The 26748-nt window shown below is 41.7% G+C and overlaps 1 protein-coding gene and 1 long non-coding RNA gene across 2 annotated transcripts in view; one reads left to right on the top strand and one right to left on the bottom strand.

Annotated features, from left to right (window-relative positions):
* LOC149450295 (uncharacterized) overlaps positions 1-26748 on the top strand; it is a 1099640-nt gene that overhangs the window by 205431 nt on the left and 867461 nt on the right. The window lies entirely within an intron of this gene.
* The window catches only part of LOC149450309 (cytochrome P450 2C20-like), a 54752-nt gene that overhangs the window by 19475 nt on the left and 8529 nt on the right, over positions 1-26748 (bottom strand). The window contains exons 3-5 of the mRNA XM_089692032.1: positions 14941-15103; positions 4335-4475; positions 231-391 (exon numbers count right to left, since the gene is read on the bottom strand). Of these exons, the coding sequence (XP_089548158.1) occupies positions 231-391; positions 4335-4475; positions 14941-15103 (465 nt within the window). The remainder of the gene's footprint in view (positions 1-230; positions 392-4334; positions 4476-14940; positions 15104-26748) is intronic.

Raw genomic sequence — 26748 nt, 5'->3', positions numbered from 1 at the left:
TACTTTAAATGTGCACCCAAAATTTCTAAAGATAGGAAATGAAATGATATGCTAACAATTATGATAAAATACAATACAGGAAGAAAAGTTTGCCAAAAAACAGCACTGAAATTTTAAGCCCAGTATAAGTCATTCAAGAAAACCTAGTAATATGTTCTACTGGTTTCCTCCAGTGACTATGTAATTAGAGGTGCTAGTGGAAGACCAATCCACCAATGATTGTAACCTACCATGTGCAATGGGGTTGTAACATTCTTAATGTGCCGGGAGGTGTAAGACATCAGATCATGCAACTTTGTGTCTTTGTAGTCAAAATGTTCTCCAAACAGCACTGAACTGATAATATTCCCAACAGCACTGGCCATGATCAGTAGCGGATTGAATGGTTTTCCTGAAATAGGGAAAAAAAAATATGTAACTTTTACAGTTCAAATTTTTCTTTTACAATTTCGTTAACTCTGTCGTAGAAACTTAGCTCAAAATGTTTGCTGAAAACAGGGTCCACCAAAAATGGCGAGCTAACTACCAGGTTCAGTCACTAACTGGGGTCTTATTTTTTGTGGTATGGAACACCTCAGTCAGAGACTGAACCTAGCAGTAAGCTCGCCATTTTGGGTGGACCCTGTTTTAAGCTAGCTCTAAGGTAGGCCAGATCTTGAGGATGGCCTAAAGTGGACTATCAAAGTTGGTCAGGGTCCAAACAGTTACTTCTCCGGATGTGATTAGATTTCTTCTGGAATGAGCCAGATGTTACAGACCATCCAGGTAATGGTGGATTTTTCATGTTTCATTCTAAAGAATTTCTATGAATGCCTCTAAGGAATAGTACCCGCAGTTCCGAAATGTTCTCCATCCAGACCTTTCTGAAACCTGCAAGTCTTGCCTGCTCTTGTAGGCCTGGATGGCCATCCCTTATATTGGGCTTTATTCAGGCCAAGCTGAGATGGTAGCCTTTCCTGTTTATTGGATTTTTCCAGCTCGTTCTGGGCCTCATCTTCTAGCCTAGAGTTCTGTTGCTGTTTAGGAAGATTTCAGTCCTGCAGAAATATCAAATACTTCCCTCATTAGCTTTACTGATTTACTTATGAGGGTATTTCACGTCATTTTTTTGAGGATAAGTCAACCACCCACAGCTTGAGTCAGAGCACACTTTTGGCTGTCATGGACCAGAGCAATTCTGGCACACAAACATACAGTGTTGATAGTTGGTTCTTCAACAAAACAAGACAACAAGTCTGATGTTTTGCAGGGCAGCTACTATATCCTCTTTAGAAGAAGCCAAATTTTTCCGCCTCAACTTGATTGGTCCAAACCACCTTAGGCCACCGATGTAAAGGCAGCCACTGGATGGAAAGATCCACCTGTGGTAAAGTAGATCTTTCAATATCTAAATCTACAGTATATGCCATTTGAGAATATCCTTGAATGTGTCTGCATCTTCTAGAGAGAAGGTAGCATGTCTGGCTAACCACATGAAGTCAGTGTAAACCAAGCATAGAGAAACCTATACTCTTCCTTTTTCAGCAGCAAATGGCATGTGTCCCACCAACACAGCAGAACGATGCTAAATCTTGGTTACCGTTTTCTTAGGTTCCCGGTCTTTGTCTCTTTGCTGGACAGGGATGTCTCTTTGCTGGATTGGGCCATCTCTTTGAATATACAGGGGACACCAATTAGATCTCTAGGGGCACTGAAATGTAAAGGGGCACTGTGATTTAAAGGGACTGCACTGTAAAGGGGCACTGTAATCAATACAGTGCAGTTCCCTTTATATCACAGTGCGGAGGACCGACTCCATGAATATTCCATCACCAACTGCCCCGCAAATGCCCTTGCACACCGCCACCCCCCTCAGAAATTGGCTGCTCAGTCTAAAAAGCCCTGGTCTATTTTTTGTCCCAGTTCAGGCCTGGCTGCGTTGGCAGCCCCCTTAACATGGTCTGGATGGGCTGCCTTAGCACAATGCATGTTAATGTACAAATATGTGAATCCAGACTTATTCTACCTCCAATCAATCTCCCCATTAGGATGAAGCCCGATAGTTCTTCCGGAAAACAATTGCCAACATTTCCAGAATTTGCCCCTTCTTAAAGTTTTGACTGACAGCAGCATGAGCCAATGAGTCCCTCTGCTCTCAGCCAAGCCTGGGAGAGTGGAAAAGGGCTGCTGCAGATGTGCACAGCGGGGGCACTGTCCACAGCCCAGTCGTAGTAATGGCGGCTATGAACCAGTTTGCCCATGGCATATATCTAAGCCTGGTACACCATGCAACATCCACTGCTGCTACCATACATCATGGAACTCGGGTCTGTGTAAGCATACACAATAATGTGCTCATATTATCTTTTTGCTCTTCAATACCACTGGCTACTTTTCTCATAGACCTTAAATGCAAGCCAGAATTTTTTGGTAGGACACATGTAGTTGTTTGCTGCTACTAATTATTGTACGATATTTTAATTCAATGTGTTTTTTAATAAATTACCTTTCAGATTTCTATACAATTTGGGTTTAACTCAGGAATTGATTGCGCTTATTTGACATTTACATTTGTTAAATGAACTCAGGGGATTTCCGTGCACTTTTTGGATTATTTGTTTAGACGTGCACAGCGCTGGACCTAAAGAAAGCATACAGGTGGCGCAAACACCTAGTGCATTATCCAAGGTTTATTAAAAGTATAAAAAGGACAACAAATATACTCACAAACATAGCATGTGTGTAAAGTCTATAAGGCCATGGAGATGGCCACAAGGATGGCAGAGTATCCAACTGATGGTGTGGTCGGCCCACTGATGCGTTTCAGGGACAAATACCTTTCCTCAGAGCTATATAAAACGAGTATATTTTTTGTCCTTTTATACTTTTATTAAACCTTGGATAATGCGCTAGGTGTTTGCACCACCTGTATGCTTTCTTCCAGTTTATTGATCTCCCCATCAGAGGAGGGCTGCATCTCCAGAACGTTATCCATAGGCCATTTATACATCTGATCTCCTTGCCTTCCCCTGGCATTGGCTCCCTCGAGGCGCTGGAGAGTTTACACATCTCACAGCACTGGACAGAGACTGGGCTCAGGTAAGTATTTGAAGGGGTGCAGAGGAGATACTATTAAGATGTTTTTTACCTCAGTGCACAGAAGGAATACATGTAAAAAAAAACTTTACTTTTACAACCACTTTAACTAATGACACCACAATACAACCTATTCACTCCCTGGATATATCCCACCTTGATTACTGCAGCTCTCTCCTTACTGGCCTACTGTAGCACTACCCTCTTAGGAGTTGCTGAGTTTTGGGTCCCTCCATAGTCCTACTCACATTTTCCCATTCAGACTTGCATCCATGAGATAGTAACCAGTCCTTGAGCTTGTTTTTTTGTATTTTATTAGGGGAATATAAACTTGGATGGGGTAAGGTGTGTATGGGTAATGGCAACAGAACAATCTTCCTAAACTATATACATGTCTCTTAGCAGCAAAAGAACAAATCCTTCTTGGAGAGCTAGCCAGCATCTCCTGTAATACCTCCCCAGACCCTAGATACCCCTTATACAGCTGTTCTGGGTGAATCCCTGGGCAGGGGATCCAGTGCCTGTCAATTTAAGAGAAGACAGTCCCCGATAGTAGCTAATCCAGTTTCCCACCAGAGTGCTCCTTCCCACCAGACTGCTCCTTCCCCTTACTGGCCCAGGAGGTGCAGGTCTACTCACTCAGTCCTTCTCCTATGCTGCTGTTGGGTTGGTGGCTGCTCTCAGGCCTTCTGCTGGGCCACTCCTTCCCTGCTGCATAGGTGGTCCTCTCTCTGAGGGCCAGTGAAGTCCCAAGCTTCCCTACCTGTAGATGAGTCCCTTCCCATCTGGGCCCCTTCCCAGGCTCCTCCTCTCCAGCCTCACGTCTCCATCTTCCACCCAAACTCCCCCACTGCTGAGCAGACTCAAACACTCTCAAGGTCTGTCCTGGCTCCATGCCAAGCCTCCTTTTGAGGATTGGTCAGGATTCCTTGAGATTACAGAAAGCCACTTCTCACTCCTTCCCACTGCTTCTATATTTTTCTCCAAAATCTTAAAGCAGGGAAAAGTCCCAGAGAGATGGTCTGCAGGGCCTCTCAGCCTCTGACCGAAATCTGCCCCCCTGACTATTACACCTGGGCTGCCACTCAGCCCCTAGCTACAAATTAGAAGCTACCTAGGAGGGTGCTACACTATCTTTACACAGACTATCCCCCCTTCAGTCTATCATGAATGCTGCTGGCCCACAGCTGTCAGATGATACATGCAAGCTTCTAAGTTTTCACTCAGCCAATTTTTCAATAAAAATACATTTTTCCCACCTTCCGTCTCGGCCGCTGCCTGTGCTAGATGAGTCGTCTCCTCCTGCACACGGGATTCCATATTCTTCTTTCCCATCCCAAAGTTCCTCAGAGAGGAGATGGTGAAGCGGCGCAGAGGACGCCATCGGGGGCCACTAATACCTGAAGAAGAAAATCATCATCAGCAATAAGTTACAAACCACACGACCAACAATAAAAAGGCAAACCAAGCCACATTCTACAGGGGGCATTTATAAAGGCTCTAAAAAAATTACATTTCTATTAAAAAAGCATGGCAAACTTGATTTTAAATTAAATGAAGGTGTTTTTTTTTATTAATTGTGCAAATTTTTTCTAATGTTAGCATGAAAAAATTAAGAAAAAAAATGAATATTAAAAACATTTAAACATGGCACAAAAAAAAAAAATCAACAAAAACAGGAGAGGAGGGGAAAGAAGGGGTTCATTGTAGTGTATAAGGGGTACACTAAGAGTTAATTATGAACACGGTTTATATTTATTTACTTTTCATTTTTGCTATTTGCAAGGTTGCTTTAAAAACCACCAGACAGTAAATATACTATGAGCGGGCGGCAGGTACAGGAAACCTGCTGATCAGCTGTGTCCAATCATACACAGAGAACTCTGTGTATATAGGATCAGGGAGGAAAAAAACAAAACAAAACAAAACAAAAAAAAACACAGCAAGGTTAGTAAATAAAAGCAGCACATATCACACACATGTGATATGTTAGACTTGTTAGACACACAGGTAACCCCTTGATTGCCCCTAGATGTTAATCCTTTCCCAGCCAGTGTCATTAGTACAGTGTCAGTGTACATCATTATCACCGATTACTGTATTAGTGTCTATTGATGTCAGTGAGTGACCCTCCCAGCCAGTGTCTCTTAGCGCCAGATTGCCTGCCACTCTATCACAGTCTCACTATAAGTCACTGATCACTACCATTACATTATAGCATCTATTACTGCATAAATTCCAATATATATATATATATACACATATACACACATACAGGTGAAACTCGAAAAATTTGAATATTGTGCAAAAGTTCATTTATTTCAGTAATGCAACTTAAAAGGTAAAACTAATATATGAGATAGACTCATTACATGCAAAGCAAGATAGTTCCAGCCGTGATTTGTCATCATTGTGATGATTATGGCTTACAGCTCATGAAAACCCCAAATCCACAATCTCAGAAAATGAGAATATTGTGAAAAGGTGGAATATTCTCGGCTCAAAGTGTCCCACTCTAATCATATATTTACAGTTGTGTCCAAAATTATTCAACCCCCACTGAAATTGAGTGTTTTGGCCAGTTTGACATTGCTTTTGATCATTCAGTCATCTTGCTTACATTTACATTAAAGAGGCACTTGTAGGTCAGACAAATATAACATAACAGTTATAATGAAATAACCACAAATGTCTTTTCTGTGCTCACAGCATTATCAGTTTTATTCAACCCCCAAGTGACATTCAATCTTAGTACTTAGTACAGCATCCTTTTACAGTTATAACAGCTTTTAAACGTGAAGCATAGCTTGACACAAGTGTCTTGCAGCGATCTACGGGTATCTTCGCCCATTCTTCATGGGCAAAGGCCTCCAGTTCAGTCACATTCTTAGGCTTGCGCACTGCAACTGCTTTCTTTAAGTCCCACCAGAGGTTCTCAATCGGATTTAAGTCTGGTGACTGCGATGGCCACTCCAAAATGTTCCAGCCTTTCCTCTGCAACCATGCTCTAGTGGACTTGGAGGTATGCTTGGGATCATTGTCCTGTTGAAAGGTCCAACGTCTCCCAAGCCTCAGGTGTGTGACGGACTGCATCACGTTTCCATCCAATATCTCCTGGTACTGAAGAGAATTCATGGTACCTTGCACACGCTGAAGCTTCCCTGTACCTGCAGAAGCAAAACAGCCCCAAAGCATGATTGACCCTCCACCATGCTTCACAGTAGGCAAGGTGTTCTTTTCATCATAGGCCTTGTTCTTCCTCCTCCAAACATAGCGTTGATCCATGGGCCCAAACAGTTCTAATTTTGTTTCATCAGTCCACAGAACACTATCCCACAACTTTTGTGGTTTGTCCACATGGCTTTTGGCATACTGCAGTCGACTCTTCTTATTCTTTGGAGACAGCAAGGGGGTACGCCTGGGAGTTCTGGCACGGAGGCCTTCATTACGCAGTGTGCGTCTTATTGTCTGGGCTGAAACTTCTGTACCCACATCTGACAAATCTTTTCTCAGTTCCTCAGCAGTCACACGGGGACTTCTCTCCACTCTACGCTTCAGGTAGCGCACAGCAGTCGAAGTCAGCATCTTCTTTCTGCCACGACCAGGTAGCGTTTCAACAGTGCCCTTTGCCTTGAATTTGCGAATGATGCTTCCTAAGGTGTCTCTTGGTATGTTTAACATCTTTGCAATCTTCTTATAGCCATTGCCCTTCCTGTGAAGAGAAATCACCTCTTCTCTTGTCTTCCTGGACCATTCTCTTGCCTTCACCATGTTTGTAACCACACCAGTAAATGTCTAGAAGGAGCTGAGTATCACAGTCATTTTAAAGCTGCCTAATTGGTGCTTATTATGCTTGATTGCTGCTCGGTGACATCCACAGGTGTTTTCAATACCTGATGGAAAGCACCTGTATGAACCTCTGTTCTTCAGAGTGGTAGTCTTTAAGGGGTTGAATAATTGTGGCAATGAAGAAACCACATAAGAACCATTTACTACTGTATTACATAAACAATTGATGTCATTTTAGTTGCATTTGGGTAGTTACAACGTCCTTGTAGGATTTGATTCTGAATACAATTCCAAATGTACACTATAGTCCCTAAACCCCTTTACAGCATTGGGGGTTGAATAATTTTGGACACAACTGTAAGCCATAACACCTGCAAAGGGTTCCTGAGCCTTTAAATGAACTCTCAGTCTGGTTCAGTAGGAATCACAATCATGGGAAAGACTGCTGACCTGACAATTGTGCAGAAACCATCATTGACACCCTCCATAAGGAGGGAAAACCTCAAAAGGTGATTGCAAAAGAAGTTGGATGTTCCCAAAGTGCTGTATCAATGCACATTAATAGAAAGTTGTGTGGAAGGGAAACGTGTGGAAGAAAAACGTGCACAAGCAGCAGGGATGACCGCAGCCTGGAGAGGATTGTCAGGAAAAGGCCATTCAAAAGTGTTGGGGACTTTCACAAGGAGTGGACTGAGGCTGGAGTCAGTGCATCAAGAGACACCACACACAGACGGATCCTGGACATGGGCTTCAAATGTCGTATTCCTCTTGTCAAGCCGCTACTGAACCACAAACGTCAGAAGCGTCTTACCTGGGCTAAAGAAAAACAGACCTGGTCTGTTGCTCAGTGGTCCAAAGTCCTCTTTTCTGATGAGAGCAACTTTTGCATCTCATTTGGAAACCAAGGACCCCGAGTATGGAGGAAGAATGGAGAGGCCCAAGGACCCCCGAGTATGGAGGAAGAATGGAGATGCCCAAGGACCCTGAGTATGGAGGAAGAATGGAGATGCCCAAGGACCCTGAGTATGGAGGAAGAATGGACAGGCCCAAGGACCCAGAGTATGGAGGAAGAATGGAGAGGCACAAGGACCCCGAGTATGGAGGAAGAATGGAGAGGCACAAGGACCCCGAGTATGGAGGAAGAATGGAGAGGCACACACTGCAAGATGCTTGAAGACCAGTGTGAAGTTTCCACAGTCTGTGTTGATTTGGGGAGCCATGTCATCTGCTGGTGTTGGTCCCCTGTCTTCATTAAGTCCAGGGTCAACGCAACCGTCTATCAGGAGATTTTGGAGCACTTCATGCTTCCTTCCACAGATGAGCTTTATGGGGATGTGACTTCATTTTTCAGCAGGACTTGGCACCGCCCACACTGCCAAAAGCACCAAAACCTGGTTCAATGACCGTGGGATTACTGTGCTTGATTGGCCAGCAAACTCGCCTGACCTGAACCCCATAGAGAATCTATGGGGAATTGCCAAGAGAAAGATGAGAGACATGAGACCGAACAATGCAGAAGAGCTGAAGGTCGCTATTGAAGCATCCTGGTCTTCCATAACACTTCAGCAGTGCCACAGGCTGATAGCTTCCATGCCACGCCGCACTGAGGCAGTAATTGCTGCAAAAGGGGCCCAAACCAAGTACTGAGTACATATGCATGCTTCTACTTTTCAGAGGTCCGATATTGTTCTATGTACAATCCTTGTTTTATTGATTGCATGGAATATTCTCATTTTCTGAGATTGAGGATTTGGGGTTTTCGTGAGCTGTAAGCCATAATCATCACAATGATGACAAATCACGGCTTGAATTTGCTTTGCATGTAATGAGTCTATCTCATATATTAGTTTCACCTTTTAAGTTGCATTACTGAAATAAATGAACTTTTTCACCATATTCTAATTTTTCGAGTTTCACCTGTATATACACAACATAGTTTGTAGACGCTATAACTTTCACACAAACCAATTACTACGTACTTATTGGGATTTTTTTTTTTCTTTACCAAAGACATGCAGCTAAGTAGATTTTGGCAAACATTTATACAGTGGAACCTCAACTTACGAGTTTAATTCGTTCCGTGGCCGAGCTTGTAACTCAAAATGCTCGCTCGTTAAATCAATTTTCCCCATAAGAAATAATGGAAACGGCCGTAATCCGTTCCAACCCTCAAAATGGCACCTCATATTTGTCATTTTTCTTGTTATTTCATAAGGAAAAAAGCTTTTTACATAACTAATATTATATAAAAACAAAATAGAAAGAAAATATGAAGATATAATAAGGTTGTATACAATTTACTTACCTTGGAGATGATTTTTGTTTTCGCTTAATTCTCATCACTCTCTTCACTTTCACTAGTTCTTGGCCTTTTTGCCACACTTTGCTCACTTCGAGCTGAAGGTCTTTTCTTAAGAAACATGTCTAAGGAAGTCTCTTTCATTCTCCCTTTGAGAATGTTTCTGAAACGACGTAGACACGTGTCATTGAAAAGCTCTGTCGCACGACTCGTTGCAATTTTTTCAGGATGGTTCTTTTCAACAAATCCTGCCACCCTCTCCCACATTGCCAAAATATCCTTGAGGTCTTTTGATTGTCTCCGGCTCTGTCTCCTCTCCCTCTGAAGTAGCTTCAGTTAATGCTTCTGTGTGCCGTTGCTCTTGTAACTCCTTTAACTCGTCAGTCGTAAGTTCCTCGGAGTGCTCCTCAACGAGTTCCTCGATGTCTCTTTCATCCACCTCCAGACCTATAGTCTTGCCAATGGACACGATCTCTTCCTCCACTGGCTCCTCTTCTTCCTCAATCTCAAACCCTTCAAAATCTCTTTCAGCTACATTTTCAGGCCACAGCTTCTTCCAAGCAGAGGTCAAGGTCCTTTTCGTAACCCCCTGCCAGGCAATATCGATGATTTTGAGGCCTATTGCTATGTTAAAATGCTCCTTCCAAAACTCTCGAAGGGTGAGGTTTGTGTTCTCCGTCACCTCAAAGCAACGGCGAAACAGGTGCTTGGTGTAGAGTTTCTTGAAATTTGATATTACCTGTTGGTCCATTGGCTGGAGGATAGGGGTGGTGTTTGGAGGAAGGTAGAGAACCTTCACAAAATTATACTCGTCGAGTATTTCTTCCTCGATCTGTGGTGGATGTGCAGGAGCATTGTCGAGGACGAGAAGGGCTCGCAGGGGCAGGTTGTTGTTCTTCAAATATTTCTTCACCGAAGGACCAAACACAAGGTTTACCCAGTCGATAAAGAACTGCCTGGTGACCCACACCTTAGGGTTTGCCCTCCACATAACATGGAGTTTCTCCTTTATTATCTTGTGCGCTTTAAAGGCTCTGGGGTTCTCCGAATGGTATACGAGTAGCGGCTTTATTTTGCAGTCGCCACTCGCATTGGCACACAGAACGAGGGTCAACCTATCCTTCATAGGTTTGTGTCCTGGCATCCTCTTCTCCTCTTCGGTGATGTATGTTCTCCTCGGCATCTTCTTCCAGAACAGCCCTGTCTCGTCACAGTTGAAGATTTGCTGGGGGATGTATCCTTTTTCCTCAACGAATTCTGCGAAAGTTTTCACAAACTCCTCTGCTGCCTTTACATCAGCACTTGCTGCCTCACCATGCCTAACAACGGAGTGAATCCCCGTCCTTTTCTTAAAATTATCAAACCAGCCCCGACTGGCTTTAAAGGATTCCTCCTCCGTTGAAGTGCCTGGGGTTTGCTGTTGTAAATCTGAAAAAATACTGCGCGGCTTCTCGCAGATTATTCCCTCAGTGACGGTATCTCCGGCAAGTTGTTTTTCCGTCAGCCACACCAACAGCAGATTCTCCATCTTCTCATGCACATCTGTACGGCGCTTTGAAATAATCTTGATACCTTTTGCTGGCTTAATTTTCTTTAGGGACTCCTTCTGCTTTAAGATGGTGCAGATCGTTGACGTTGTACGGTCGTAGTGCTTGGCCAGTTCCTTTACTCGCATGCCTTGCTCATGCTTCTTGATGATTTCAAGCTTTATTTCGAGGGACATCATCCTCCTCTTCTCGGTACTCGCACTACCACTTGCTTTCTTTGGTGCCATGGTTTTAACAAAGTTAGAAGTTGGGATTTCAATCACGTGTAGACAGTAAGAGAGAGAGAAAGGCCCGGAGATGGGATGCTGTGACTCGTACCCTCTGAGCTGCGCGCGCCTCGAAAATATACACTTAGAGCTGCGTGCGCCTCGAGCTCGTATCTTAAAATTCTGCTCGCGTGCTGAAGCAAAAAATCGTCCGAGCGACTGCTCGTATCTCGGAAAACTCGCACGTTAGTTCGCTCGTAGGTTAAGGTTCCACTGTATATATAAATTTAATTTTAAATTTTTGTTTGTTGGATAGGTTTTATAACAGAAATTAGAAAATATTGGGGGATTTTCCCCAAAAAGTCTGTCTTGTTTATATATTAAAAACTTTAATAAAAAAAAAACTGTTGAAATCAGATATTACCAAAAGAAAGCTCTATTTGTGTGAAAAAAAATATATATATAAATTTCATTTGCGTACAGTGTTGCATGAAAAAGCAATTTCAAGTAAAATTAGCGCAGGTCAAGGTTAACTAACTCCTATCATATGCAGGTCAAAAGTGAATCCTTGATCGACTTTGAATGAAGCAGAGTAATTACAATGTAACACTAATTTTGCTACATTGTAATATTTATTGAAACTATGACTCGAGTGCCAATTTACATGGGAACAGCTACAAAGCGAGATACAGAACCATATTAGTACCAAGACCAATTTGCTGCCAGAGATCTGCATAGGAGGAAGTGGGAGGAGCCGGGTGCATGGCATACACCAGTAGAGGCGTTACAATTGGTTACATTGGCTTCTTTTTAATACAGTGCAGTCATTGGCTACTGGGAGTGTACTTCCTGAAACAAATGTTTTTTTCACATCAAACTTTCTGTATGAGAAGCAAAGTCCTGTAGGGGGCGTGGCCACAAATCCTTCTTCAGTCTCTCAAGCCAGAAGTCCCAGATTATTGATAGTAGGGACTGGGGTGGTTATTTTATGTACAGTTGTGCTCAAAAGTTTGCATACCCTGGCAGAAATTGTGACATTTTGGCACTGATATTGAAAATATGACTGATCATGCCAAAAAATGCTCTTTTATTGAAGGATTATTATCAAATAGTTGTTTGGCTCCTTTTTAAATCATAATCATAATAGAAATCCCCCAAATGGCCCGGATCAGAAGTCTCCGCCCCCTGGATCATAAGTCTCCGCCCCCTGGATCATAAGTCCCCGCCCCCTGGATAAGAAGGCTCCACCCCCTGGAATGTTCGGCCTTGGTACAGACACACAAGGTGACACACACGGGTTACAATGCCAATTAGAGGTTAATGTCCCACATCTGTGGCTTTTTAAATTGCAATTAGTGTCAGTGTATAAATAGTCAATGAGTTTGTAGCTCTTACATGGAAGCACTGACTAGGCTAGATACTGAGCCATGGGGATCAGAAAAGAACTGTCAAAAGTCCTGCATAACAAGGTAATGGAGCTTTCTAAAGATGGAAAAGGGCATAAAAAGATGTCCAAGAGCATTTTTTGGCGTGATCAGTCATATTTTCAATATCAATGCCAAAATTTCACAATTTCTGCCAGGGTGTGCAAACTTTTGAGCACAACTGTATACAAATGGCTGTTGTGTTTTGTGCACAGAATTATAACAAACCAAATGTCGTTCAGTTAGGGTTTATCATTTCATCCTTCACTAAATAAAACTGTACATGTTGTTTCTTATTTTATATATAGAAAATGGTTTGTGATGTCCCCCAACCTCACTTGTTCTGGAATGGTCACATTTTTGGCAGTTTCTATAATGTACAGTAGGGAGAGGATGAAGTCCAGACTGATGTAAAACTAGATACGATATCCGGTGATGTAAAACTGGGTCACAACTCTGAATGCCCAGCGTTAGGTGAACTAAATGGGGTGTTCACCCATCCCAACCTCCAGCTGCAGAAAGACTTCTACTACTGCTGCTAAATAAGACAGCTTCCGTCCCAGGGCTCCTTGTTGCTAAGAATCTAGCAGCCACCAGCACCCTAGCAACCAAGGACATATTCCCTGTCCCAATTATCTGCCAGCCAGGAGATTACAGGCCAACAGCTGAATGTAAAACAAAGGGTTGGTTGCTGGCTGACACCATTGACCTAATCTAGCCATGGCCAGACTCATTCAATAGACATTACCCAGCATCCTGCCCCTTTTTACAGTCAAGCTGGCGGCCAGGGAAATTTCATTCCTGGCGAGTCTCTGATCTGTGTATCACATTGATAGTAGGGGCAGACTGACCATTTGGAAACTCGGTTCTGCCCGAGGGCCCGGGGTCAGTGGGGGGCCCCTTAAGATGCCCTTGGTACCTTTTTCATAGGCTTTTGTGAGTTTGGGCAAGGACACAGGGGCCCCATGATCCCCTATTGCCCCGGGGTCCCATGAGTTGTCAGTCCGCCCCTGGTTGATAGGTTAGCTTTTCTGTTTTCTCTGGTTGGAAGGTGTTATTTTTCTTGATTGATGATGGATCTACATCACTGAATAACTTGACTGACAATTTGCACTGTGGGAAATTTTATTCTTTAACCCCTTGCCCCCCCCCCTCCTTCCTGACCAGGCCAATTTTTGTGTTGCAGCGCTGCGTTACTTTAACTGACAATTGTGCGGTCGTGCAACGCTGCACCCAAATAAAAATTGACAACCTTTTTTCCCACTAATTGAGCTCTCTTTCAGTGGTATTTGATCACCTGTGCATTTTTTTCAAATTTTTTTCGCTATAAAGAAAAAAAACCACAATTTGAGAAAAAAAAAAAAAAACAATATTTTGGACTTTGCTATTAAACATGTCCAGTAACAGGAAAAAAAACTCTAATTTCATCATGAGTTTAGGCCAAAATGTATTCTGCTCCGTGTCTTTGCTAAAAAACAAAATCCCAATACGTGTAAATTAATTGGTTTCCATGAAAGTTATAGCGTTTACAAATAGCGGCATATATACTAGGATTTTTTTTTTTACTAGTAATGGTGGTGATCAGCAACTTATAGCAGGACTGAGGCAGACTTTCTGACATTCTGGGGGGGAACTGACTTGGTGTCACTGACATCCCCTGTGACACCAATACAGTGATCAGTGCTAAAAAAAAAAGCACAGACACTGTACTATTGGCACTGGGCAGGAAGGGGTTAACAATGAGGAGTGATCAAAGGGTTAAATGTGTACAGGGAGTGTTTTACAAGGGGGCGGTGTGTTGGTGTTTCACTGTAAGCACACTGTGCACAGCCATGCAGAGCGGTGTACCCGAGCCGACAGGGAGGAGGATTGTTAGTAAACAAACTAGTCCTCCTCCCCATCAGAGATACTTGGCAATCACCGGGCGCCAGTGGGTAATCACTGGCCGGGACCTGGTGATTGACAGCCAATGGAGGTGCGGGTAGAGCTTGCTTGCTCGCATTCCCTACCCGGTCTTTCTTTTTATAGCATGAAAAAAAAAAAGAAAGCAGAGCTGATCAAATACCACCAAAAGAAAGCTCTATTTGTGGGGAAAAAAAGGACATAAATCTCATCTGGGTGCAGCGTTGCATGACTGCGCAATTGTCAGTTAAAGTAACGCAGTGCCATATCGCAAAAAATAGCCTGGTCAGGAAGGGGGGGAAATCCTCTGGAGGGCGAGTGGTAAATGCACTGTACCCTTATTGGGATTTTATTTTTTTTACCAAAGACACGTAGCAGAATACATTTTGGCCTAAATTTATGAAGAAATTAAATTTTTAAAATGTTTTTACTGGCTATGTTGGAGGTTTTTTTGTTTCAAAATTGTCAGTTTTTTTTGTTTATAGCGCAAAAAAAAAAAAAAAACACAAAAAACCCTCAGAGGCAAATCAAATCCCACCAAAAAGAAAGCTCTATTTGTGGGGAGAAAATGGGGTTCAGAATAACCCTCGTACTTTGGCTCATTTGGCAAACCTCCCATGACCTGAACCAAGGTGTGTTCAGCTCAGCCGTAATGTACAATATAGAGGGATGAGTTCTAAGTGTCCTTGAATTCTTACCGTATCCTTTGGTGGGGATGTGCAGTGTGGGAATAAATGGGCGGGCACTGAACTCCTCGGCGTGGGTCAGCAGGGCGTCCTTCACCGTCTCATAACCACAGAGGACCACCACCGGCTCCGTCAGTTTCCAGATGGTGAACACCGAGCCGTACTTTTGGCTGAGCTGTCATAGATAAAACAAAATGACAAGAGAGAGTCAGAGGTCAGTAGCGTCAGGAATTCTATATCTGCGGGATCAGAGACTTGCAGAGCACCCCCAGCTCACGCCTTGTTGCCAAATAATATGTAGCAGCTAAACCCAATATTTAATGTAGATGTACCTCCCTGTTCCCTGTCTGTCCCTTGATTCAGGACATGCAAGGAGGGGGGAGCTGCCTAATGTCAGCTGGGAATAAGGCCGGCCAAAGATGGTTCAAATCACAGCTGGTTCAGCAGGAGCTGGCTGAGATTTGACCCACGTATGGGTGGGCTCGAATGTTGATTGAGTAACTTGGGTACAACCAACCTGCCCGATTTTGCATGCAATTTATTCACTGTCTTCTACAATAGTACATTAGTAACAAATTTAAATGAATCAGAAATATCGAAATGAAATTCAAATTTGAAACACAATCAAATTCGAAACACATTCAAATTAAATTCTACAATGAATTTGAATCAAATTGGAAAACAATAGAATAAAATAGAACAGAACAGAAAATAAAAGAATCGGACTGGACTAAATAAAGTGAAGCAGAATAGAAGAAAAAATAGAATAGGATAGAAAATAACGTCTTCTCAAATTCAAACAGAATTCTAATATAAATGAATTAAATAGAAAAGAATGGAAAAAATAGAACAGAATAGAATAAAATAGAAAGAACATAACTATCTTTCGAAATTTAAATTTCGAATAGAATTAATTCAAATAGAATAACTTAATGCAAATACAATAAAATAGAAAAGAAAAGAAAGAATATAGTCATCTTTTGAAATTTGAATTTCAAATAGAATAAATTCAAATAGGAATATAAATGAATAGAACAGAAAAATATAATAGAATAAAAAAGAGAGAATATAACAGTCTTCGAATAGATGGGAATACAATAGAAAAAAAAGAGAATAGAAAAGAATTTAATAGGAAATAGAACAGAATTGAAAAGAATAGAAAAAACAATAGTACAGAACAAAAAGAATATAGCATCTTCCAAAATTTTAAATCTAGAATAAAAAAAATTCTAATTCAGATTTATACAGAATAAATTTGAATACAATAGAAAAAAAATACAACAAAAGAATAAAATAGAATATAAACGCTCTTCCAAAATTTGAATAGAATAAATTTTAATTCAGATAATAATTTGAATAGATTAGAATAGAAAAGAATAGAATGTAATTGAAAAGAATAGAAAAAAATAGAATAGAATAAAATAGAATATAACAGTCTTCCGAAATTTGAATAGAATAAATTTGAATTCAAATAGAAAATATTAGAATAGAATAGAAAATAAAATAGAATGAAATTGAAAAGAATAGAAAAGAAAATAGAATAAAATAGAAATAGAACAGTCTTCTGAAATTGAAATAGAATACAATATAAAAGAATAGAACAGGAAATAGAATAGAAAAAAATTAGAATAGAATGAACATAACCATCTCAAAAGAACAGAAAATAAAAGAAAAACAACAGAATAAATTGGCAAGAAAAATAACTATCTTCTGAAATTCGAATAAATCTGAATTCAAATAGAATAGAATAGAATAAAAAATAAAAGAATAAAAAACAATAGAATCAAATAAAATAGAAAGAATACAACTATCTTCCAAAATTCAAATTTTAAATAGAATAAGCTTGCATTCGAATGCCGATCAGAATTTTCCTAATTTGGTCAAATTGAATTCAGTTTGAACCAAATATGGGAAATTCAAATGAAACAAATGAAACAAAATTAATTTGGAAACAAAGTAAATTAATTTAACAAAACTATGATTTAAATAATGGATTGAAACAAAACAAATGTTTTAATTCTGCACATGTCTAGAGATAACATTTCAGTCAATGTGTAGGCAGGTGCGAGAATGCTATAGTATTCAGGCAGGACAGTGACTAAATGGTTAGCACTTCCACCTGACAGCACTGGAGTTGTTGGTTTGAATCCCAACCACGGCACCACCTGCCTGGAGTTTGCATGTTCTCCCTGTGCCTGCGTGGGTTTCCTCCGGGTATTCCGGTTTCCTCCAACACTCCAAAAACATGCTGGTAGGTTAACTGGCTCCTGTGTAAATTGGCCCTAGTATGTGTATGTATGAATGTGCATTAGGGACCTTAGATTGTACGCCTTGTGAGGGTTAGAGACTGATGTGAATGTACAATATATATGTATAGAGCTGAGTAAATTCACGGCGCTATTTATGTACCTGTACTAATAATAATAGTCAACACAGATGGGTTAATGTTGGGTAACACAGGGGTTTATCATGCGCTGTGGTGTGCCTTCCTCCTGCATATGTCATTTCCTGTTGAGAGGCAATGTATGTACGAGGAGTTTGGACCCTGGGACTGTCTAGGGAGTTGGAAGGAGACCATACAGGTGAGGTGTGGAGTGACCCTGATACCAGGATCTGTACCATCCATTCATTGGGAACGAACAATAAAAAGCGCACTTTAACCCCTTCCTGCCGGCGCCTCCCAGCCCTTTAAGAGTTTCAGATGCTGGGAGGCGGGGCGGGTGGGGCGTGGTTTAGGAATCATGTGACACATGAAAGGTCCCGATCGAAAGAGCGGACCGGGACCTTTCTGTGAGTACCACACGTGTGCTGGGAGCGCACAGGGTGGCAGGCCGCACATTTGTGTGCGGCCGGCGTGAAGAGGTTAATAGAAGGTCCGTGCCGGTCCGTGACATGTTTCTCTGTAATGTTGCACCGTATGCAGTTAAAATCTGAAGAGCCGGATGTACAAATGATTTGCTTCTGTAAAAGAAGTTTTATTTAAGTAACAATGACTGGTCTGATTTTCTAGGACCGCCTTTCTCAACCTTTTCAACAGAAAGGAACCCTTGAAATGATTTTTGGTCTCGGGGAACCTTTGCTAAACATTACTGAATCTACAGCTCATGATACATTAGTGTGATGGCCATTGAGAAGAATGTTCCTTACACTTGTGGTCAGTGAGAAGAATGCTCCTTACACATGTGGTCAGTGAGAAGAATGCTCCTTACACTTGTGGTCATTGAGAAGAATGCTCCTTACACTTGTGGTCAGTGAGAAGAATGTTCCTTACACTTGTGGTCAGTGAGAAGAATGCTCCTTACACTTGTGGTCATTGAGAAGAATGCTCCTTACACTTGTGGTCATTGAGAAGAATGTTCCTTACACATGTGGTCAGTGAGAAGAATGCTCCTTACACTTGTGGTCATTGAGAAGAATGCTCCTTACACTTGTGGTCAGTGAGAAGAATGTTCCTTACACTTGTGGTCAGTGAGAAGAATGCTCCTTACACTTGTGGTCATTGAGAAGAATGCTCCTTACACTTGTGGCCATTGAGAAGAATGCTCCTTACACTTGTGGCCTTTGAGAAGAACGCTCCTTACACTTGTGGTCATTGAGAAGAACGTTCCTTACACTTGTGGCCATTGAGAAGAATGTTCCTTACACTTGTGGCCATTGAGAAGAAGGCTCCTTACACTTGTGGCCATTGAGAATAAGGCTCCTTACACTTGTGGCCATTGAGAAGAAGGCTCCTTACACTTGTGGCCATTGAGAAGAAGGCTCCTTACACTTGTGGCCATTGAGAAGAAGGCTCCTTACACTTGTGGCCATTGAGAAGAATGTTCCTTACACTTGTGGTCATTGAGAAGAATGTTCCTTACACTTGTGGTCAGTGAGACAATTGTTCCTTACGCTTGTGGCCATTGAGAAGAATGCTCCTTACACTTGTGGTCATTGAGAAGAATGCTCCTTACACTTGTGGTCACTGAGAAGAATGCTCCTTACACTTGTGGTCATTGAGAAGAATTTACCCTGCTTAAAGATAGCTAAAAATTTCAATGGTGTCAGCAGGAACCTGAGAGGCGGATATTGCTCAAGGAACCCCTAGCAACCGCTGGAGGAACCATGGTTGAGAAACCCTGTTCTAGGAGAAGAGAGAGTTTGTGCTCCTATTGTCCATATGACCTTGGGGAACAAAGTGTAAATCTTCAAGTTCACCCTCTGGATGGTGAAGTGTGAGAAGTAAGAGAAGGAAGAGCAGCAAGCTCTTGAGTGGAGGCGATGGTGTATGGGAGACAGAGATCCCGTATGAAGGGTGGACTGGTAGCTGTATTGTTTACCCTTCAGAGCATGTGGGTCTCTATTTTAGGGCCCACTGTGGAACAGAACCATCTCAGGGACCTGGCCTGGAAGGAACCATACTGTGTGAGGCCTTGCAAAGTATACAGGGCTTCCCTCTGTGCCTTTGGTCTGAAGAGTGTAAAGTGGAACAAGAGCTGGTGGACAGTTCAACCCTGTATCCCTCAAAATGCCTTTGTATTCCATGCCAGATAGAGATGTAAAACTTCTGGAAATTTTGAAACCACTGGAAGAAAAAAACATTTAAATTATTTGCAAAAATTGGGGAAAAAAAATTCAGCTTGGAGTAGTTTTACCAATTTAAAGTCATTGTGTTAAACTGGGAAGGTAAAAATCAGTGTATATAAAAGGATTATGCTTGGAAAAAAAGTACAGCTTATTCAGTAAATAAATTAAACTTGCTTTTTAAAATTTGTGACGATCCAACAGCAGAAAGTGTTTCTGGAATGAGAACTCTGCAGTGAAAAGCTGCTTGCACTTTCATCCTGGTCCTCCTCATTTCATTCCATAAAGTTTTTAATGTCTTTAGGGCACCTCTGCCATGCCGGGATGTGTTTCATCCTCCTTGTAGCATTTGGAAAAGAATATTTCCTTTCACAATATTTGCACATTGCAGCTTTGGTCTCAGCAGAAATTGCACTGTGGAAATGTTTACAAAATTTGAGATGTTGGTGTCGGTCTTATCACTTTACTGAGAGGAGGAAAAGAAAAACCAATACACTGACCGATTCCCGGCCGGGACTTGGTGATCTTTGGCAGGGCTGAGAGGGGAGAGGACTGTGTGTAAACACAGATATCTCTCTCTTTAGCATGGACATGCTGCTTTGTATCTCTGCACAGCATGTCTCCCTAGTAAAAACTCAAATAGCACACAGTTAACCCTTTGATCTCTCCGCATATGTTAACCCCTTTCTGCCCAGTGTTGTTAGTACAGTGTCAGTGCTTTGTATTAGCACTGATCACTGTATTGGTGTCAATGGGGATGTCAGTGGCAGTTAGTCAGTCCCCCCTCCCAGTGTCAGAATGACTGCCGCAGTCCCGCTATAAGTCGCTGATGGCCGACATTACTAGTATTAAAAAAAAAAATCCTAAAATATATACATATATATATATATACACACCACTATAACTTTCATGCAAACCAATTTCTTTACATACAGTCAGGTCCATAAATATTGGGACATGGACACAATTCTAACATTTCTGGCTCTATACACCACCACAATGGATTTGAAATGAAACGAACAAGATGTGCTTTAACTGCAGACTGTCAGCTTTAATTTGAGGGTATTTACATCCAAATCAGGTGAACGGTGTAGGAATTACAACAGTTTGCATATGTGCCTCCCACTTGTTAAGGGACCAAAAGTAATGGGACAATTGGCTTCTCAGCTGTTCCATGGCCAGGTGTGTGTTATTCCCTCATTATCCCAATTACAATGAGCAGATAAAAGGTCCAGAGTTCATATCCATTGTGGTGGTGTATAGAGCCAAAAATGTTAGAATTTTGTCGATGTCCCAATATTTATGGACCTGACTGTATATTGGGATTTTTTTTTTCTAGCAAAGACATGTCGCAGAATACATTTTGGCCTAAATGTATGCAGAAATTAGATTTTTTTTATTGGATATATTTTTTTTTTATAGCAAAAAGTAAAACATTTTTTTCTCAAAATTAATTTTTTTTTTTTTTATAGTGCAAAAAAAAAAACACAGACGATCAATTACCACTGAAAGAAAGCTCCATTTGTGGGAAGAAAAAGAAGACAAATTTCATTTGGGTGCAGCTTGTCCTGGGCAGGAAGGGGGGGCAAATCCTCTGGAGGGCGAGGGGTTAAAACGATCATCTAAATCTTAAATGGATAGTGGTCAGGTGTGGTAATGTGATAATGTGGTAAAGTCTGTCACCACTGCCGGACTTCTCAGATTGTGTTACTGTGCTACTTCTGATTCCTGTCCTGACGTCACATCCGGTCACTACATAGCCACGTCCTGCAATGTTTCCCTTTCAACTTCCTCATGGGGGGTGGGGAATGGGTGTCACATTGTGACTACATAGTTCGTTCTGCAGTGATATCAATGTGGTGTTGTTGCCCTATGGACAGGGTAATCTTAGATGAACATTTAGTTTTAAATACGAGGTGTGTCCAGAAGGTAACGAGAATGAGATTTTAAAATATCTTTTATTGAAAAGTTGAACATTGCCTCCTTCAAAGAATAGACCTTCCATGTGTACACAATGCTCCCAGCGATTTTTCCATTCTTCATAGCATCCCTGGAAGTCTTCAAGTGGGATGGCGTCCTGAGCCTGTGTAGTGGCTCTTTGGATGTTAGCCACACTACCAAAATGGTGTTCTTTGGATGATAGCCACACTACCAAAATGGTGTTCTTTGGATGATAGCCACACTGCCAAAATGGTGTTCTTTGGATGATAGCCACACTGCCAAAATGGTGTTCTTTCAAACTTTTGATAGTGAGCCATCAGTCACGGCTCAGAACAGACCTCACTGTATTCACATTCTGTTCTGATTTTATACAAAGAAGCGCGTCCTGATCATTGTTAGCCTTCAAAACCTTTTTGTCCTTCCTTGAAGGCCTTGTGCCATCAGTACACCTGAGTAGATGAAAGTGCAGCTTCTCCAAAAGTTTTCCTCACAATTTCAAAAGTTTCTGATGCACCTTTACCCAAATTTCACACAAAATTGTACCGCGTATCGCTGTTTCAAACTCACTTGCCTTTATCTTATTATGAGGCACTTGAACAGGGTGTCACAAAAAAAAGGAATGTCTCGACTCTGGCAGAGCTGGAATGCAATTAACCAGTGTTCTAATGTATACTTGGAACCCCATCTCAAGTGGCCTTGGCCAGCTTCTCCCTTCGCAGAGCCCTTCTCCAGCGTAGGAACTTCATTCTCATTACTTTCTGGACACACCTCACATACCAAACATTTCAAGATTGAAAACTGTGCACGGCCATTGAAATTATAACAAACTACAGACCCTAAAACTGCCCGTAGGTGATACTTAAAAAGCCTTTATTATTTTTGATGTATAAGTGAGCTTTGGCACTAGAAATATTGCTCCTACTCCAACGTTCACATCAATACCTCATATTTGTGGTGCAGTTGTTTGGATGTGTGTTAAACCAACGCCGTATATGTAATTGTGTGCATGCACAGGCAGGCAGAGGTGCTTTACATTTTTTTTTCTAATTTTCATTTATTTTATTACACATTTTTTTCATTTAACTTTATTGCCATCACAATGGGGGCTATCAAGTTAAAGCTTTGGGCAGGTGACAGGTTCTCTTTAAGAACTCATCAGGGGTCTGTTGGACTCTTGATGTCTCCCCTACCGTCCGAAAGCAACAGCCAGGGAATGGCAGCTATTAAACCAGAAGTGACAAAATCCTTGACACTTCCAGGTCCCTTTGTCACAAAGAAGATGGGGGAATAAAAAAAAACGTTCCTCCATCTCCTCTGTGGGAAGCAGTCCCGGGCTCCCCAGAGGAACAGGAGAGTCCGGTAAACATGGCTGTTGGCAGGAAGGGGGGCAGCTGGTAACAGCACTGTAAAAGTGATCAGGCGCCTGTAAAGCTGCTCAAATTTTTACAAAGTAGTTGATTGCTGGATGAAAAAAAAACACACAAGATCACGGCTGCAGCCAGGTTTTTGTAATATATATATATATATATATATATATATATATATATATATATAAAAATCCACGCTAGCTCCAAAAATGTAATGTGACAAAGTAGCCAACACAAAATCCTAATACCGGTATTGATCAAACATAATTATAAGAAAGTGTAGCACTAAAAAAAATAAATAAAAAAAAAAATATGTGAAAACCCAACTACTACCGTGCGAAAGTAAATACATCCATGGAGTAACTGTGCCCAAAAGAATATAAATAATCTCAATGACAATCAGCAAAGTGGGTATTTCATGCACATAAATCAAATAAATTAATGTATCAAAGGAAAAGTCCATATAGAAAAGTCCCATTTCCTTGTGAAGGTCTTGAACTGTGTAACGGAATATTCCTCAGATGGCAAAAATGTGTTGTCAACACATGCAAATGTGTCACCCCACACTGTGCTCAAGAGAAGCTTACCAGATGTGTTTGACCCCCATTTTACTAAGTGGTCAGAAACAGCTCAATCATATTAGATATTGTCAACTTCAGCCTCCTCCACACCGTCAGATGTGACACAGTTATCATCCGCCTGCTTCATGGTGACCAATAACTCGTGATATGTAAGGCATCCAGAGGCAACATGTGTAAAGCAAAAAGGCTTTCCATTGTGTAAAACGATACTAAAAGTATATTGAAAATTGAAGGACCCCTGATGACGTCACATCTGATGAAACTCATGGGCGTACATCACCAGGCATGAGTGCACATTCACAGCCATCTTTGACATGGGAGCAGATCAGGAGTTTGTTTGTACAGTGCTGTATTTTTTTTTTTGTACCTTGTAAGTGCAATATTTATCGTAGATAAAATCCAGAAGCTAAACAGGAACTCCCACCAATATGTAGTGCATCCTCTAAGGTGAATTTGGTCCCATTTCCCCCTTAGAGCACACACTGCCAGGCACACCACATTTTCTGCACTCTTCCACTGGCTCCAAAGAACAGTCTAGGGATTTCTTTTTTGGGTACGATGAACTTCGATCGTGATAGAGAGCATGGTTTACCCCGATAAACTGTAAAACAGAACAACTTGAGGATTTCTCAAATTCTGGCTGCGATGCCCAAAAATTAATGTCCCACAGGATTGTAATGCTGATGGTGACTTGTACTCCTTCCAGAGTTAAAAGCTACATGCGGTCACCATTCTGCAGCACTGGGGTCATCTACTTACATAGCCACAGGATCATCAGTTGCATCTTGTTGATATACACCAGGCTCATCCTAGTGAGGGAGATGCAGACTCACACCATGATAGGACTCTTTCCCACCACCTTACTCATGGCTTTCTCCAGTGAGCTTCTCCAGAACAGACTTGATCCCCAGAAGTAGATTTGCAAATACACCCCCTGGCTAAGCCTAGCTGGGACCTCAGGGTCTTCTTGAAGACTTCCTCTTCATTGTGCACCAAGGGTAGTGCCCTTGCACAGGGGTCTCCTCCTGCAGGACTGGACCCAAGAACAATGCACCCTGAAGCCCAAACTATTTATGGGCTCTCTCACCACCTACTGGGCACACCTCCACAGGGATTAGATAGAGTCCCATAAATATTCAGGCCGCATGCTCTGTCCTTCCTCCCACTCCGATTCTAGAATCCTCTAGACGAAAGGAGAAAGTAGCACCCAGTGAAACACTGAGCAGACCTAAGTAATCAACCTCTACTCCTCTGATTACAGGTGAGGCAAACTAAATTTACCTAGTGGCCTAGTCTACACTAGGACGGCACTACAAATAGTTTTGGAATATAAATTTCATCAACGATAACTAGCCAATACTTTTCATGGGGTTATAAAGTACCCCCATTCATCAGGGCCAAAAAAACAGACAATGTGTATGTAAATAATAAAAATGTCTCTGTTGTTACATGTATAATAAGATTCTTTCAGCCATGATGAAAGGGGGATAATGTATTATCCCCAAAAGGAGTTGTGTTGGTACTTTGGATTTCTATTACAGACTCCAGAACTATTGGTGTAACACTTCAGTTTTCCTACACATTCTCAATCATGTTAAAGTTGTATTAAACCTACAAACACCACTTTTTAGATGCTGTGACTGCATTCGTTTACTTTTTTCCTTCATTTTCACCTGGTGATCCTGCCAGCAAGTCTGTTATAGCAAAAGTGGCAATTAGATGGATGGAACAAACCATTTAACACTGACGGGTTCTTACAATGATCAGCTTTTATTCATGTATGTAATACCTTTATCTCAAAAAGAAAAAAAAAACCTTAACTGCCTACAACTACAACTGTTAGCTGGAGTTCTGCGTTAATCTTTCAGTCAAGTCCATCTAACACTACCCTCCCCCAAGACTGAGAATGCTGCCGCCCAAGGGTGGTTCCATTGCTTCTCCATCTTAAGGTAGGAAGTGTTGCTGGCTGAATTACCAGGTGAAAGAGGGAAAAAATCCTAAAAAAATAAAATCAATGCAGCCAACACATTTAATACATGGCAATATTTTTTTTAAAAAAAGTATGTTTTTGGTTTTAATACTACTTTAAAAAAGGTCCACTAGTGGGGCGTGGGAGGTGATGGGGGCCAAGCTTAACTGTGTTGTTATGATGACATCAGTGCTATATTATACTGTTCTGCTGTTTTTTGCTACCTAAAAAAGTTGCCAACTATAAATCCCTGTACTACACACTGGAACCCCACTGGAGGCCCACTGAGGAGCTTTACTTGTCTGCTGCTTTAGATGGTGATTTATCTGTCCTCAAGTGTAGGAAACTAATTTTGCACAACCACTGAGTACAGTGCAGCCAGGCACTGGGCTACTACATATTGAAACACATACATGGCTTGGTTTTCATTTCTCATAGACTTATGCAAGACATGTGGAATCATGGCAGGTGGCAGCCATGGAATGATGCAAACTGACTTTCTAAACTAAGGATCCCAACTGTCTGTGGGACGCAGGAGGAGCCTAGAAGCCTTCATATTCTTTTGCCCTGGGAAAGCCTGCACTCTTGACATTCCAGGAGTTCACAGATTCAAACCTGTTGGTGGGATCAGGAAATCGAGCCAGCCCTAAAGAACTCATGGGTGACATAGCCAAGGAGCTAGTCACATCCACCAGCCTCTCTGACCATAAGAGATTGCTGCAGAGAGACTGGAGAGTTCACCATCCTCCTTCCTCTTGAATGAATTGCAGCCGCACTGGAACCAGACTGAAGGGGACCTTTCCACCGCTTAAAAATCTATCACCACCTTTGGGAGTCATTGAGAGGGACTCTGACCCACTTTGTACTGTCAGCAGTATTCAAGTTACTGAAAGTAGTACTCTTTCCACACCCCTCCATTTTTTATTACTATAGCCTTCAATATCTCTGCCACATTGTCATTCATGAATGGCAGCTGTAGTGCATCATCACCACCTCTGGTCCAGTTTGTTCCTTGTACCACAGTCTACATTGCACCCTCTTAACTGCATGCAGGTTTAAGGGCTATGATAAGTGCACCAATGCTCCTCAAATGAGGCCCAATGTTAGCCGGCAGGAGATCAACCTTAGAGAGTGCCCCCCTTCCCCTGTCCCCACCAGCCATTTTACATGTTCCCCTCATACTCTTACACTGTTTATGTTATTTAAATTTTAACTACATTTAATCAGCTTGTCAAGGCCTAGCACAGCCACCATTAGTGCATACTAGCAGTATAGTCCTGTTATGGTTAGATTGTTTCACTACTACCTGTAATTGCATCCTAGGATGACACTGCTACTGTTCCTGTTGATTAAGTTGTCCTATGCCTCTTCTACGTAGTTTGGTTTTTTTTTAGCCCTT

The sequence above is a fragment of the Staurois parvus genome, unplaced genomic scaffold (assembly GCF_062004578.1).
Source record: "Staurois parvus isolate SC_StPar_1 unplaced genomic scaffold, SC_StPar_1.0 ptg000575l, whole genome shotgun sequence".
Lineage (NCBI taxonomy): Eukaryota > Metazoa > Chordata > Amphibia > Anura > Ranidae > Staurois > Staurois parvus.
This window is presented reverse-complemented; position numbering and strand designations above follow the sequence as displayed.